General features: G+C 49.1%; 1 protein-coding gene and 1 long non-coding RNA gene across 3 annotated transcripts in view; one reads left to right on the top strand and one right to left on the bottom strand.

The window, feature by feature from the left end:
- LOC139054517 (uncharacterized) overlaps nucleotides 1–8,410 on the bottom strand; it is a 149,943-nt gene extending 141,533 nt beyond the window's left edge. The window contains exon 1 of the long non-coding RNA XR_011511301.1: nucleotides 8,322–8,410. This is a non-coding gene — a long non-coding RNA (uncharacterized lncRNA). The remainder of the gene's footprint in view (nucleotides 1–8,321) is intronic.
- A 288-nt stretch (nucleotides 8,411–8,698) lies between these two features.
- LOC135904083 (high affinity cAMP-specific and IBMX-insensitive 3',5'-cyclic phosphodiesterase 8B-like) overlaps nucleotides 8,699–17,390 on the top strand; it is a 333,636-nt gene continuing 324,944 nt past the window's right edge. Inside the window, exon 1 of one of the 2 annotated variants that reach the window (XM_065434695.2) lies at nucleotides 8,699–10,685. In XM_065434695.2, the coding sequence (XP_065290767.2) occupies nucleotides 10,359–10,685 (327 nt within the window). In that variant the 5' untranslated portion in view covers nucleotides 8,699–10,358. The remainder of the gene's footprint in view (nucleotides 10,686–17,390) is intronic. The other variant, XM_065434680.2, reaches the window with a different exon arrangement.

Raw genomic sequence — 17,390 nt, 5'->3', positions numbered from 1 at the left:
ATAGTCATTATATTTTGGTGTGTTTATTTTTTTAATACGCATGTATATGTGAACTCGTTCTTGGAATAATTTTCTGTTATTCAGCATTTGTGCTCTGTAATTTCTTTACACTTCATCTGCTTTATGCCGCATTGCTTACCACAACGTTCTTGACGAGCTTTCTTCTACCTCTCTCCATCACTTAGCTAGCCGCTCTATCTTCAGCATTTGTAACTAATGTGTTACAGTTATTCTGCCGACCAAGTTTCCTCTTGAGAAATGAGTTAATTCTTCTTGACCTCCATTACATTTTTTTCACCTAATTGCTGATGTTGTTTTCAAACCATCGCGTCTTCCCTCTTGAACCTACGAATAAATTTCCTCGTCTTTAGACTGCCTGTGATTCCCCTCGTCTTGACCTGTCTTCGGTTGCTCACGTGCAGCCGCATTGCTCACATGCGTTCGTGACGAATTTTAGATAAATAGCAACCCTATCAATAATTGCTGTGGATAGGCGCCTGTGCTGGGAATGTGCAACGTACAGGACTTCTCTGCCTACTATAGACGTGCCCAAGATGACCACCAGCCTAATGCAAAAAAAAATAAATAAAATAAAATAAAAAAGACTGTTTGTTTAAAGAATAGACTGTTTCAGAAAGACTTTGCTAGAAAAAGGACGCCAGTGCATTCAGCAAAGCGGAGTTACTGGCAATCTAACACGGCGTTCGCGGTGCTTCGCCTCCTTCTTTAAAAGGACATTAAAGGTTACTATGAAGTCAAGTTAAAGTGATAAAGTAATGCTCTAGAACGTCTAAGGCGTCAATATAATCGTGGAGAGAGCTTTAGCAACCGAGAAATTGAGGTAAATCCATGACACGATTTGAGACCCCCCAGTGACATTCCGGTACTAGCCCGATGACGAAGGCATCCTCATAATAATTTATGTGACTAGTACTCAACTACTCGTATTAAAAAAGATCATTTCATTAGGTTATAAGACGGAAGAAAATCCTACTTGTCTACTTCTGTTCGATTCTAAGAAAAAATAACATTTTGTCGTTACCCTTGAGTAGTATCGGTGGTCGAAAGGTTTCGTTTTCGATCGGCTCTGCGCCGCACGCGCTTTGGAGTTTCGTTATCGCGTCGTGCTGCGCTGGGTCTGCTGGCTCGCGAAACTTGCATTTGGAACAAGCAGCGGGAATTCCACGTCCATGTAATGTCGTGGGATGTGCGAACGGTCCGCGGAACTTGGCCAAGGGCAGCTGTAGCGGCGAATCCAACGTTACTTATCAATGTGGGCCAACGAGTGAACCTCTCCGTTCGAAGTGGTTAAGTGTCGTACTTCTGGCACAGCGCGTTGGCAAAGAGCCGAAAAATCGCATAGTGTGCTCACTGCACTTTCGTCTAGAGGATTACGAGTTCAATGCCGACTTAATGAAGTCGTGTAGAGTACCTTTCAAAGCAATGCTTTCCCGTTGCGCTGTTCCGTCGGTATTGCATGCATTCTCCGAAGTGCACGAACTGCAGGACTGCGGCATTTTATTTTCACGAAGAAAAAGCTTCAAATGTGCGAATATGTACAGCCATGAGATACAGTTGCCGCCGTAGTAGTACGCAACGACGCCGGCAGCGCGAGCCCTCAGCAGCAGGCCACGTTCGTCAGTGCTTAAATCGCTGAAGTCGAGCCCAGCATCGCGAGCCAATGTGTCGTTGTCAGGGTCGTCCTTTGCAACGAGCGTCAAAGTTGGCGTCATAAAATAAAAGACCAGCTTATCGTCGCGCGCTTTCTCTTCCGCTAGCCACCATAGTTCCGCTTTCGCGCTGCTGTCGGCTCTGTCGTGGTTCTGTTTCTGGCCGCGCGTTTGCGTTTTGTGCAGAAAAGCCGTAGCGCCGTCTGCGGGACCGACGGCGCAACGTCACTATGAGACCATGACGTCACCACTCCTCGATCGGAGGGCGGGCGATTTGACCTGCGCTAGAAGTACGCGGATGTTTCAGAACGCATTTTCTCTTAAAATAAGTCCACGTTGACTTAATATTAACCTTTAGTGTCCCTTTAATGCGGGGTGTGCCCACAACGCTCCTCCTTCTAAGTGTCACCGTGGCGGGCAGTTCAATTTTGAGTTTGAATGTTAACGTAGGCGCCATTACTTCCGATTCTGGCGCCTACCACGCACCAAACGTAAGCAAAACGCGGTTCCTCAGCGAACCGCAGTGCACTTAACCACACGTCGCGGCACCCCGCGGCGACCGCAGTATCTGCGCTACGTAGCAGACCGCAGCCATACATGCAACTGTAGTGCATATGCGCCGCGTTTGCTTTGTGCACGACAGGGCTTGAGCGCGTGCTCGCGATCATACGCTGCACTCTGAACATGTTACATGGTGTGGACAGACTTTGCCCTTCGCCAGCTGGACCAACGGGTAGTAGCCACATTCGATTTGCGCATTCTTGAAGCGCTGTCAATTAGTCTGCCATGGCGTCTAACCACGAGCGGTCAGCAGTAAGCGCGCACTGGCAAGCGTGCCTATGGTCTGGCCTTAAGTTTCGCGTGGTTCGAGGCTAGCTGAGAGTTCAAAAATAGCTGAAATCAACGAGACCCGCCGGCCACAACACCGATAAGCAGGGTGGCCAAATTATAATCCCTAAGCGGGTGGCCGCGGCCGAGCGTACGCGAGCAGACGATAGTCGGCTTTCCGGAAGTATCAAAATTTCAAAGCACATTTTCGATTACTTCAGCCTGTTTATTTACCTTCGTCCATAAATATACACAGTAACAGTAGGAAGAAGCTTACTGACCCAAACGCCCATCTTGACTGACGTCTGCTATCGGCCAATAGGAGCCGCGTACGGGAATCCGCTTTATTGCGAAATATAGCGTCCAGAAGAGAATGAGGAGCAGGCTTCTGCAGAAAAGAGAGCGTTTGAGAGAAAGGTGACTTCGCGCTCCGCTTGCGATCTCCACGCGCCGCGTACGACAACAATACTTGGCTGAGATGTTCACAGCAGTGTATGCTATCTGCGGACTATATTTTTTTTTAAATTTTCATTTCTTCACCAAGCCCGAGGGGTAGTTTGGGACTCCTTTAACAATCTGCTTCGACGGTCCATAGGTTGCTCGTAGATTTCTTATAGACTGATTTCCCCCTCTACAGGCTTTTCGGTCGCACAAACCCACATGATGTCTCTGGTCAAAATTTATAGCGCATGCATCTTCAGCTGGTTGATTACGCAAAGTCGCAGACATCGGCCAGGCCCCAAGTTACAAGGTGCCCGGACTCTCAGACATTTTTACACTTCATGAAAAGATCTGAGCATTTACTATAAACTACCCAAGCATACATTTAACATTGTTTTCTTAGGAAGGACATTCATGTCTAAACTCAAAACAGCAAGACGATCGCCAGTGTTCTCGCTTCGTGTTCTTAGGTTTTAGCGTTTCCTGCACCAACCTTCAACACATTCTGCATTCGAACGCCTATCCTGCGCAAAATGTGTGCTGACTCAGGGCATTAGTCTTTCTCTCTTATTTGTTCAATAAGCGTCGCCTCCTCAATTCTTCATTGCTCTGACCTAGGTTTCACGTTTTGTGCCATTTCCTCTCGCCAAACGAAGATACCTTCATTTTAATCAGTGAGCGTCCCAGCGAGTACAATTAATCGGAAAGATATAAGGGACTTCCCAATCGAAGGAGGGAAAAAGAGTGAAGACGACCGTGACGCGATGGTAAAAAAACAAAGGCGCCTCCAAAAGCCACCTGTCAAGCAGACGCCGCACCGCGGGACGAGTCACGTGGCTGAGTGGAAGCCATTGTGTGAGGAAGGGCGTCGTCGTCTGGGCTCGCTGACGAGCCAATTAGCCTTCGGCGGGGCGCTGCAAGAAGGCTTGACGTACTCTACCTCTTGCCTTACTCGATAGTAGTTCTCGTCTTGGGGCGAAATAAGAACTGCGCATTTCGCACGCGCTCCCCTTCCAGACCCTGATCGCGTGTGCCGCAGCGCTCGAAACAAGCCAGCTCGGCGCCTGCCATTTGCACGTCTCCACGTTGCTGCTCATCACTGCTACTTGCCGCGGAGACGCTCTCTTCGATTGATTAAACTATGATCAGTTTTCCTTACCAGAATATAAGATGTTTGAGCTTCACTGAAAGGAACAGCGATACCCGTGGTCATTCTTAGTCATCTACTCCGGGTATTTGGCGGTAATCCCGTTTTGATTGCACTGAAATTGGCAACGACGATTGCAGCTTCGTCTTTCCGATCGGCTTTACCCTTTTCAACTCCCTCCGAACCTTTATCTTTATTCACGATTCTTTCTTTTTATAGGACGTTTCGAGTGATAAATATGAGGACATGTCCAGAATGAGGTGCATTGTGCTCACGGGTGCCAAGAATGGTACAGCGTTAATAAAAGAGTGAGGACTCATCGTCCTATTAACTGGCGCTATAAAATCAATGTATATCATCCTTTATTTCCATCAAAGTGCACTTACAGAGAGAGAATTTAATGCGAGAAAAATACTGTCTATAGTTCTTTTTATTTACGGTATAGAAAGGAGACGCTAGTGTGCGAATACGGCGCGGGCTACTGCTTGTAGTAGCCCGCGCCGCATTGTCTCTCTCGTATTGTCTCTCTCTTTGTCTTCCTATTCAGGAAGACAAACAGAGCGAGATAGAAACGCCGACATTAAATAATTAAATCAATTCAGGGGATTTACGTGCCGATACCAATTATGATAATAACGTATGACTTAGTAGGATCTTTGGATCAATTTTGACAGACTGGGGTTCTTTAGCGCGTATAGCTAATGCGCGATAAACGAGCGTTTTCCGTGTTCTGCTCCCAGCGGAATGCGGCCGCCGCGGCCGGAATCGAACCAGCACCCTTGAGCTCAGCAGCGCAACGCCATATCCACTGGATTTCAGCGGCTGATCCAATTTTAATGAGATGCTGGATATGTTGGCTAAGCTAATTGCCTGATGTACTGCAGGTGTCGAATCAGAGATGATGCATATGCACGGTGACCACCTAAACATTCGAACGGTACCTGCACCCGCGGACACGCACACACACACATACACACTTGGATTCCCCACAGGATGAGAGACAGAGAGAGATATAGAGAGCCTGAGTTGGTTCGTTCCGCGCTGCTGCTATGCATTGGGGGAGAAGGAAGGGGATCACAAGTAATGTTAAATGGTTAGGAGAAGGGAAGAAATGGATACGAATGTCCCACAGCTCCAATCTCGCGGAACGCAGAAAATGAAGTGCATTCTTCAGACAATGTCTCTCTGACAAGTATAAGGTGGAAATCACATATAGAACGTGACATAAGAAGGCGGGCGTACAAAACGCGCAGACAAGAGGAACAGAAAACTTCTTGTGGTCGTTTGTGCGCCTTCCTTGATTTGCTTAGCACTCTGTCGCTCAAAGTCGCACGAAAAATGTTGCAATTCTTTGGGAACATTACACATACATCTGATAATCTGTCCAAGTGCTTTTCCCGCGTACGTGCAAATATTCCTGAAAGTAGTTCGTCTTTTGAAGGTTTAAAGGGACACTAAAGGCAAATATTCAGTCAAGCTAAAGTGATAGATTAGTGCTCGAGAATCTAAGGCGTCCATATTATCGCGAACAGAGCCTTAATAATCGACAAATGGAGATAAATGCAAGACCTGATTAGAGACTCCACCAGGACATTTAAGTACTTGCCGGATGACAAAAGCACTCCTCAGTTCAATTCCGTCACTAGTACTCAACCATTCGTTGCAAAAAACATCCTTAATTTTGTATAGTAAGACGAAATAAATTGCTACTTGTCCAGTTCAATTTCATTTTTGGAAAAAAAAACTGATTGAAATTACCGTTGACAACGACGCGGGCGCTCCGAAGGTTTCATTTTCGCTCGACTCCGCCACGCCCACACTTTCGCGTTTCAGTACTTTCTTGATCGCGTAGTGCTGCAGTGGTTTTGCTGGCTCGTAAAACTTGCACCAACTGCAAGTAGCAGAGAATCCAACTTCCATGTCATGTCGCGGGATGCCTGAACGGTCTACGCCACTTGACCAAAAAGCAGCTGCAGCGGCGAATCCGCCACTCTCTCTCGGCTTGGTGCCGCCTTCTGTCGGGCGCCGTTTTACTCACCGACGGCAGCGGTGATGGGGTATGCATAATTATTGAGGGACTTGAGGTATGCAACATCACCACTCTCCGGGTTGGGGGCGGGAGATTTGAATTTCGGAAAAGATATTCGGACCCCTCAGATACAACTTTCTCGTAAACTAAGTATTTTCTTGGCACGAAACAAGCGTTGCGAGGTTTCTGGAAAGGTATTTAAACAGTCCACGTCGACTTAGTATTTGCCTTTAGTGTCTCTTTAATGCTTTCTGGCACATAAAATCTCAAAATAAAACAAATAAAACAGGAAGATACGTTAGAAGTTCGCGAACCACGAGCGCCTAGCTGCTACCTGGTCTTCCCCGATGTGAAGCGATATTAGGCTTAGTTGCTCGCGCATCGGCGTTGAATTCATCAACGCTTACTCATTCTTGGTAGTATTGACCGATAGGACAGATTGTAACACCAGTGGTAGCGAATAGACAGTTGATTAGCTGCTACTGCCCTTCGTGTGAATATGAAATGTTTGCCCTGCGCATCGCTCTAAACTAGCAAGACAGGACACTTTTCTCTCTGAACAAGATCTCATAACGACCATAGTCTTGCATATGACATACACAGAAGGCCACTAGATGGCTGCTGCGATTCCTGAAGTTAACCGGACTGGGCCGCCTGTGATACAGCACTGAGAATTCCAATACGTCAACGACTTCGGTGCTCATCAGCTATTGAGTTTCTCACCTTCTCTTAGTGTTCCCTCCCCTTTCCCCTTCCGCCAGTTCTGGGCGACGAGCCGTGCTCAGTTCTGGTTAACCTCAGTACCTTTAATTTACTCTACTATTTTTAATTATCGCTTAACAAGTATAATAAACTCTTATGTTTGTAAGAGCAAGGGAGAGGTTTCGGCTGAGTTACGAACGGGTGAAGCGGCAATATATGTCTTGCATGTCTTGCATGCCTTCTTCCTTTGCGCGCACACTCCAGCAACATAAGGAAATACTAACTATCGATTTTTCGAACCTAATAAGAAGGGTACTGAATTCGTATGAGAAAACTGTGATCCAAGGTTCCAGTTACTTTCGTGCTTCAATGCACAAAACAGCGTTTTCTAAAAGAAGTCACTGGAACGCCAATGCATTTTGTCGGAGAGTCAGAAAGTTAATATCTCCAAACTGCCGCCGTCCTGATAATTCGTTTCAAGTAGATATGCTTTGCGAGCTCACCGGCTATAATTTGTAGATTATATATGTGCCGTAAAGTAATGAATTAAAAATTTGATTAGCATAATTATGCTAACTATTTAATGAAGCACTTTGATTTCTCGTAGAACTAATGGTCGCCTCATCGAGTAATTTAGATCAAGGGTTAGAATTATGCTATCCGCCACAGGCAATTTTTCACAATTTTGGACCTTTTAAAAAACAGAAAAAAAATTATAGAGATCCCACGCACTGTAGGAATCGATGTAAGCGAAGCTTTCTGTGCTGTTAGCTTTGATTGACGATAATTAGCGGTGATGTTGACAGCGAAAGTTTATTCTTCAACTTTTTGTGCAACACGAGAGTGGTGAGTTGATGTTAAACGTTACCTTGCGTGCACCACTGCTGTTTGTCGGCGTAGTACACAAAACACAAAGGGAGAGTCGTTTGCTTGAGGCTTTGTTTTGCACCATATTTCATAACCTGTGAGAGGGTTGAGCATTGTCATTGCCTCTCATGGCACATCGCATCGTGACAGAAGCATTAAACTTGAATTGGATTATGGGGCCCTACGTGCAGAAACCCCAGTCAAATTATGAGGCAGACCGTAGTGGTGCACTTCGGATTCATTTTGGCACCGTGGTGTTGCTTAACGTGCCCCTAAAACAAAGAGTGCGAGCACTTTTATTTCGACTCCGTCGAAATGCGGCTCCCTCGGTCAAATCCTCAACTTCGAGCAATGCCATAGCCGCAAAGCTATCGCGGCGGACACAGAAGTGTTGATTTGACTTGCGACCGCTTCCGTTGTGTCGCCTAGACCGTGCGCTGCGATTTAATTAATGCGGTTCTGCCTAGGCCCAGCCGACTAAACTGCTGGTTCTCATTAAAGTTAACTCTCTCTCTCTCTGCTACTGCACGCCCTGCTAAGTTGTCCTCTAGAAATATTTGCATGATTTTATTTTTCATAAATAGCAAAAACGCACCGTAGCGTAGTTTAAACTTACGTTTATCCAGCGTTTCCTTACCTTGTCACGTCACACCCTCGTTCCTTGTCACGGCCACCCTCATTCCATGTATATACAGGCCCTGAATCACCCCTCGACGCGGTATGCCGGACAGCAGCAGCCACAGCATCAGCAGTGGGAAAGTCGAAAAAAAGAAAAGGAAAAGAAAGCGACCCTTTAAAACACCCGGCGTATTACTGTAGAATAAAAGCAACCGTGAAACACTTGGAAAGTGCTGCTCCCGTTCTTCACGTTTTCTTTTTGCACCTGTGCATACGCCTGTATGCGCGACATAACGGGGATAGCGCGGGGAAGCTCGCGCGTAAGTTTTTTCGATCCGCGCAGTTGCGCCCGTCGCGGCTAGGGGGCGAAAAGTAGCGCTAGTCGCGATGCGCGGTTCCCGCCGGCTGGCGAGCGCTGGCTGCGAGCGTCTGCTTCCGACGCTGCGGCGCAAACGCGCCTCGCGGAAGGCCACGGAGCAGCACTTGTCAGCGCCCCGGGCCTGTGCAACGGCTGCTAGAGAGAATCGTCGCCGCCGCAGGAACAACCGCGCAGCATGAACCGCCCTCTTCGTTCCTGCTGGGCACCCGAGCCCGAGACGCCGATGTGCCTGCACGCGGCAGCCGCCGGAGCAGACGACACCTGCTGACCTTGCTTTTACCAACGCTTTCTTCTTGTAAGCTTGGCGCCGCCGAGACAGCTACGCTGCGCGTAGTCGGCTAGCGTGGTAGCGAGCGCGCCAAGAATCAAAAACGCGACTGCCTCACGAGTGCCGCTTTTAAACGACGAGCGTGTGTCGGAGCGCCGGCGGCGTCCGCTGTCCAACGCGGCCGTCTGCGCTGCTGGATTGTTTCTTTTTTGCTTGATTCCTCGGTCAACTTGTGAGTGCCCGTCGTATCCCCGATAACGAAGGAGCTCGCCAAGCAGCGGCATTAGCTTCGCTCGGGCTTACATACGGATACGGAGACGTAACTGCCACTCGCAGCGACGCAGAAGCAGACGGGACGTGCTGGAACGCAAAACAAGCCCAGTGTCTTCGCAGTGCGAGGCACCATCGCTTAAAGGATTTCGATGGCTCCGTTCACCACTTCGATCAAGGTTTCTGAAGGCTCATTGGCACGTCACAGCTTAGCAGAAAGCCAGCGTGGCCTGTCCTTAAGCCTGAGAGTGCAGCTGAGGGTCTCCGATGTGACGGCGTCCAAATTCTGCCACTCGTCCGAACCGCTGGCCGGCTAGGAGTGAGCCACGGCTTCGTGCAGCTGTCAACCATCACGAAGATCTGAATTTTGTTCGTGCGTAAGTGAATGTGTCTGTGCTAGCACAAGCGAACAAACAAGTGCCGTTACTGTAAGCTTACGTCAGTGACCGCTGCGTGATCTTGATGTTCAGTCGGCGCAACGAGACACCAGCACGGTGACCTTGAAGAGAAAAAATAATTGTAGCAGTCTTGGGTCGCATCGTAGCCAGTTTATCGTTTGGTGATAAGGTACTGAAGCTCAAAACTTCGTAAAATCAGTTCGCTCACAAGTACGGCCATTTGGCAGAGTTTCGACCTAGTCGCATCGCCGCCGGACTTCTGGAGGCCACCTTCGGATGAAAACCGCGACGCTCCGTGGGAACGGCGATTGCCGCGGCGATTCGCCTATCGAATTGCCCCTTTCTTCATCCTGTTCTCCGTGACACTCGAAGAAGCCGTTATCTGGACGAGCAGGCAAGGCAAGTGGGGACAGCATCGCATCGTCGCAGCGTTAAAGGATCGGTAGCCAACAGGGGAACGCGCGAGCGCTGTCACTTAACCCACGCCTACGGATCCTCGGCTTTCAGCGTGTCGTGTGCCGTCGCTTGGGGCCTGTGCTTCTCGACGTTAGTGCTTTCCTTTTCGTTTCTTTCTTCTTCTATTTTTCGTGCGTCGGAGCAGCTAGAGCGGAGCATCAGCACGGCAGTGGTGCCGCCCATTTGTGTGTGCCGGGCGCCGCGCGGCGCCCGGCGCGACGACGTCGTCGACGCCGGAGTGTCCCGTGTCCGGCAGGATGAGCGTTCGTGAGGTGTGCCGCAAGAATGGGATGCACGCAGAGCGCGATTCAGCGCAGGGCCGGAGGCCGCGCGGGCCGCGGCGGCCCCGCAACGCCCGTGCCCTCCTCGGCGGCCGGCGGCGTGCCGCCGACCCGGTCTGCCTCGGACCTCTCGGCGGCCACCAACAACTCGGCGTCCAACAACCGGTGTCGCGCGCCGCCGGGCGCCTCCGAGCCGCAGCACCGCAGCTCGCGGCCCCAGTGCCTCGAGGGCGCCAGACCCTTCTTCCGCCGCGCCACCAACTGGGAGGTCATCACTGACCGGCACGTACCACTGCTTGCGAAACTCGACAGCACTCCCGACGACGGAAGGGTAAGTCCGCCGACGGAGCACGCGTTGGCCGTCAGGCGCGCGTCTGGCTCCTGCGCGTTGCCTCGCTCATTAGGTCGTGGAGGGCTCGGCCAGAGGAATATGGCGAGCTTGTGGAAACATTGGCGACACTCAGTGTTCTTTCGAGGGCGCGCGTTCTTGCCAAAGCGAGCTATGGCGACGCGCGCGGGCCTCTCTCGTTTCAAGGTTCTGCATGTGTAACGGAATTACCGAAGGCGCCGATTTTCACCGGCGGTTATACTCTTAGTGTGACAGCGCGTTTGAAAAGTAGGCCTCGAGGATAGACATGCCTGTTAGTAAGCAGTAACACGTTCCAGGTACTATAAGTGCTGCGAAGGGGCGAATATTGGACCTTCTGCGAGAGCTATACGGTATATTTAACTGGTTTGAATCGCAGCACTATGTTCCTACCGAGGATGTTGGTTGAAGCGCGCGATTTTGTTTACATATCAGTACCATTCGACAGGAATGAATTATGTGCATTCGCAATACATCCGGTATATGAGCACGCTGATGACAGTCCGCAAAATAGCAATAGAAGCAATATTCGGTACTATTGCTCGTCCTATTCTCGTTGTATACATATATGGTGCAGGTCATTCTGATCTTACACCTCTACATAAGCTAACTATATTCACTGGGTGCTTGCTCCCTTAGTCATATTGCGACGTGTCTGTAACCCACGAAGGCGCAATTGTGTCATTGACCCGTTACCGTTGTGTAGCACACCGCGGGTGCAAAACGCAACAACACGCGCTGTCGGCCACATGTGCGACTTGAATCGCGTTTTCTTGCTGGTGCGTTTTACAGCCAGCGTTTCGTCCCCGATTTAGCGGCGTCCGAATGCACGACTGAGAAAATGCCCGCGCGAACGTTTTCCTCCGATGTGCCAGCGTTGATCGTGTGCCCGATTTGCACGTGTTCGGTGACCCGTGCAGGCATATCAGAATTCCTATAGTCGTCTGCTAGAACAAGGAAGGCCAAAAGTGAGGAAAGGAGAAAATGAAGGAACGCGTTGCCTTTCACTGTATGAATCACGCATGCGCGCACACAGGTGGCTATATTGACCCACACCTTCCTCCACTCGAGGCCATTAAAAGCGGGAGGTAAGGTAAACGGTGAAACTTGAGAGGAATTTTTGTGCTTGGCGTTGCGGAGTTATGATGCTGGACGGCGGCCAACTCGACATTTCTTAATTGGGTTGCTTTTGTGGGGGCGCATATTCGTGGAAAATGCTTGCAAAGTATGCTTCGCCGATTCGCATAAAATGGCACAACACGGATCAGAAATAGCACCAGGCACCATCTCCAGAGGTTGTCCTTCTTGGTATTTGTTGGCGGGGGTGGGCATTTATTTCAGTATTTTATTATTACTATTCTTTTTTGTGTGTGTCGCACTACAGTTGGGTAGAATCGTGGAACTTTTGTTCAGTTTGCTACTGACACATTTTGATTGGAAATTGGTGATTAGTACTGGGCCCATGTTTACGCAACGTCTGCTCTTTCAGAATGAGAGCCGATAAGACGTCATGAAGGTAGTGCGGAATTGGAATAATGCGACAGTGGAATTGACATTCATCACTCCAGATTGGCCCTTACTGTCCGTGTGTGAGACCATTCTTTCGCGCTGTGTGCTCGATGCATACTGTGTTAACGTGCAGTTAGACGTCATGAGGTCATCGCACAGCAAACTCAATTGTCACGAGGCTTGTACAGGAGTACGGGGTAGTTGGCCGCACCGATTTTTCCGATGGTTACAGGGGCGAACATTATCAACATTAAAGCTTGGTCATTGATGTAATACCCATTGTGTATTTATTCCACTGAACCTTACTTTGCGCTGTACGCCGTTATACGATGAAGCTACAAACGTCACAACGAGTGTGTTCCGTATCGCCGATTCGGTGCGAGAGCGTCACCCTCTGGCCTACCACTCCGTGTTTTTTCCGTTTGACATCTGCATTTGTCGACGATGCGAAGCCACAAGGTAGATGCTATCGTTTCTAAGCAACATTGGCCAGAGCGACTGAATTGACTGACTGGTACACACATTTTTCGTTGTCTCTGCCTGTTGTTCATCACCAGCTGGATCTCCCTCACTCTAAGGGATTATTCACACCGATGAATCGGAGAGATCGCGCGGCAACCAAGTTGGTCGCAAAAAGACTCAAATGGTCGCTTTGGTCGAAAAGAATGGCCGTTTATGGTCCATTCGCTCACTGCTCAATTTTCCAGTTTCGCGACTGCAGTCGCAACGTCTCCGGATGAATCACATGCGCAGGAACACGACGCTTGTATGTATTGATGCCTATTTTACGTGGCGATGGCGCCACTTGAACAGACGTGAACGGCGCCAATTGCGAGGCGTTTCGATGTGGCCACGGGCAGGTCGCGCTTGCCGGTGTGACCATCGGTCGCACTGAGCCGCCCTTTGATCGCCAGTCGCGGTCGGTAGCGTGATCTTTGCTAATCGACGGTGTGAATGCCTCCTTATGCATATGCAGCTTGCCTCTCTTCGTCCTGCTTGGCCAACCGCCGTGCCTTTAATTTGTCTTCATTACCTTTTCTCTCGAGAACGTCGCCACAGTGGCTCAGTCATTGTGCGTTGCGTTCTGCGGCTGAGCTAGCCTCTATTCCTGACCGCATTCTGATCAATCATGAAAGCGATCAGCGCACTGCGTAAAAAAAAAAAGAAAAAAAAAAGCTACCGAGGGGACAGCGCTGTCTTCCAACTCAGTTTTATTGGACAACAGTACGCTATATACGCAGAAAACAAGAACGACAAAAAAATAGTGCCCTTCCACTCTGTGAAGAAGAATAACCAGCAAAGCTGTATTGGGATGAATGACAATACTGACTCTATTGATTTATATGGTTATTGCTATATTGATTGAATAAAGACACATACAATTAACTTCGTGATTGTTATCATCTTTATTTAGTCACATTCGTTACCACAGTGACCGTAGCTTTGGGGTCGCTGTGGTACACCGCGATCGGTTGTACAGTTATGCTAGACACGTTCTTGCCAAAGGTTAAGTCTATACACGACCGGTGACGCGTGGTAGGCACGTTGAGGTCCGTGTAGCACTCAATTCCAAACCGTTCCGACAGGAAGGATACAATCTATACTTGCCGTCGGGGCCCGCTAGGTCTACGTCTACGTCTAGGTGGACGATTGGTGGGTACACGACTGCGTTTTATTATGCTTTTGGACCCTCCACTGAGAGCGAAGGAGTGCCGCCATCCCACGTTTTATGCATGGTCATGAAGGTCACGCGCGTTATAACATGGTCGATAAGATGACAAAATTGAAAGCGACCGCCGCGACTGATAACATCAAGCGGAAACAGTTAGACGACTTATATATATATATATATCTATTCTACACGGCTCTTGCCGACGGACACATGTTTCACCAGAACCTAGCCAAATACAGCTTTGCTGTAAAAAACGAACAACGAAACTGTTCCAACTCGCTCAAGTCACCGCCCTGTATACGCATTATGATGCTGGCGGAATGCAAAAATTCTCGTGTGCTTTATCAGTTGCACATTCCAGAACAACAGAAATGAATGAATTCTGGGATTTTACGTGCAAAACCACGATCTGATTAGAACATGAGGCGAACATTGATCCCTGGTCACCCACTATATACGACGTCTGTCGTAGTTCTGATGTTCCTTTGGGACATTAAACCCGATGAATCTGTCATATTTCTTTCGAGCTGGCGCGATATTGTCTGCCGTCCTAGAATCATTTTCGCTGCCGGAAAATGGAGAAAATCGAGGTGCCGTACGCGGGGCGAATAACGGGCAGGCCGCGCCTAAGCGGCACGCGAGAGCTACAGAAGGGAAGTCAGAGAGGCTTTAGCCAAGGTCGCACCCGGTTGGCTACCCTACGCGAGGGGATATATATATATATATATATAAGCACTCGTCCAGCCCAGTTGCCTTGAATAAGCGCAGTAACGTTTTGGTGGCCTTGTGCATGCATATATTGGGGTCCTGCATTGGTCCTAGGATCTTTGCTTCCGAGAACGGTTTGTAGTCTAAAGGGTTGTGACTAATTATAGCACGCAGAGCATATCGTTGATAGTCGATGTTCGGACAGCATGACAAAACGCATTTATTTATTTATTTATTTATTTATTTATTTATTTATTTATTTATTAGAATACGCTCAGGGCCCAGAGGGTGTTTTAGAGGGGTGGCTTATATGGTCATTGTAACAGTAAACAAGCAGGAAAGTCAGGTGCATTGTAAATATAAAATTAGTTCGCGATGGCAGTCTTGAAAGACTTATCTTTGCGGTAACAACAAAGGAGGCAAGGTGCTTCGGTCTTTCATCATCTTTGGCAAGAACGAATGGTACTGGAATGAATTCACGCCGAAGTGTTTGGTTGTGGAAGAAAAACCATTTGAAACAGAGAAAGGCCAGATACATTTCTTTATATTTCCAGGTCTGGAAGGCCGAGGGAAGATTTAATTACGGTGATGCTCGAAGTTCGAGTGTATAATCCACGAGATCAAATCGAGCCGATCGGTTATATACGGCTTCCAAAACGTCAATTAACGTGTTTTAGGGAGGATTCCATAGTGCTGCAGCATCTGTGGCCGAATTAGTGTTTAGTATAACAGTACTTTAAAACTTCCGGAGGCTGTTGCCCTCGAGAAGTCGATTGGACGCCCGCCGTCTATTGGCGGTGCTTGGTCGCCTTGAAGTGCTCGGAACTATAAAAGCCACGGAAGGTGACGACCGCTCGCGGCGCGTGGGCGAACAACTTCGCATCGAGGCTACGTACACCGTCGCCGTCTTGAACGGCCAGGTTGCGGCACGAGAACGCGAACAGCGGGTGTTTACTCGCTCGATCGGTACAGGCCGTTCAGTTGTTGCACCGCGCGTGCTTCCTCGAGGCCAACAAAATCAGCGTTTGGAGCGGGTAAAAGAAAAGGCTTTGAGTTAGTGATTTTATGTGGATGAAACTGGTGACGTGGAGCTGCTGGAGAGTCATTTGCGTATAATACACATTTTTAAGGTGGTAGTGTAACGTTGTCGAGGCCTTTCGGCACTTATACAACATCGTTCTGCCAACTCTTCTTCGCTGAGGACCCATTTTAGCGGCATTTTTAGCCTTCCACTGCATGCCAGCACGTTTTTAGACCAGCCGAAAAAGCGTCTCCACTTCTGTGCGGTCCTCGCCCTTTGTCAGCTAATTAGATAAGAGAAACCTGTCAAAGCAGACAATACTATTCGCTTTGAAAACGAACAACTGTGACCTCCTATAAACGAGGAGGTCGTTTGATTGTGCGATTTAGACAACGCTGCGGATCACCGCTCTATGCTTGCGTGGGCGGTGGAGTGAATTTCAAGTCAGGAGATTGCAATAAAAACAGACTAGAATAGTTTTACGTTATAGGATCCCAGATCAAGGTAGAGAGAGAATAAAACAAGAGACTCGTTTTCCTCGTTTTCTCATTTAGTAATCTTTGAATGTCTTGCCTTTCCGCGGGGCATTGCGCGGTTGAAACATCGACGCTGTGCTCATGGTGCAGATACTCACGCCGGCGGTGGACTTTCGTGCTTGGAATGCAGGTGTCCGGTAGCGAACAAGCGCGCCTGGCTCACATCTTGATCCGAACAGAGGACGACAAAGACTGAGCTATGACGCATTATGCGATGCGCAAGTATAGTGCGGGTCCATTTCTTAGTATTGCGATAGCAAATATATGGACACTCCAGGCTCATATTCGGCGTCCTCGCCGTGATGTTCCTATAAAGTCTTAAGTGCGATAACATCGTCGCCGCGCGCCGCGTGCTGCATGTCAGTGAAAACGTGCGAGGTGAGCCTACGATGGTGGCTCAATCGCGCGTGCAAGGGAGGAAAACGGTGAAGTAGTGCGCCGTCTTGCGTTGCGTGTAACGCACTGGGTGGGGGGAGAGGAGGGTTCTACACCGGTGGCGGCTGCGTGTGGCAATCAGGTAAATAAATAAAAGATAAATAAAATAGACAGGAAACCGATGGGGCCTAATTTTTATTAGTCATATCATTAAAAGCCAACTAACAAAAACACCAAGGACAGCAAAGGGGATAGGTACGTGTACTTATTAATTGAAGTAAGGAAATGGTAAACTTATGAAAATGAAAGTCGATGACAAAACAACTGGCCGCAGGTGGCATACGAACCCACGCCTTCGCATTACGCGTGCGATATTCTTACCAATTGAGCTACCGTGGAGCCGTTTTCCCGTCCACTTTCCGGGGTATCTATGTTTATCTACTGGAACTAGCCCTGGGAGTGTTAGCCAGCGCCACCACTCACAAGCATTGGCGGCGGATGTGGAACATCCTTTCTGCCGCAAGCGTCACATCTACGTAAACTTTTTGGCTGACAGCAACTGGTCAATAAACCCGCACAGGCTGCTCAACCCGCACAGGCTGCTCAACCCGCACAGGCTGCTCAACCCGCACAGGCTGCTCAACCCGCACAGGCTGCTCAACCCGCACAGGCTGCTCAACCCGCACAGGCTGCTCAACCCGCACAGGCTGCTCAACCCGCACAGGCTGCTCAACCCGCACAGGCTGCTCAACCCGCACAGGCTGCTCAACCCGCACAGGCTGCTCAACCCGCACAGGCTGCTCAACCCGCACAGGCTGCTCAATGCTGCCGGATTCGAGGCCCTCACC

This window comes from Dermacentor albipictus, chromosome 1 (assembly GCF_038994185.2).
Source record: "Dermacentor albipictus isolate Rhodes 1998 colony chromosome 1, USDA_Dalb.pri_finalv2, whole genome shotgun sequence".
NCBI lineage: Eukaryota > Metazoa > Arthropoda > Arachnida > Ixodida > Ixodidae > Dermacentor > Dermacentor albipictus.
This window is presented reverse-complemented; position numbering and strand designations above follow the sequence as displayed.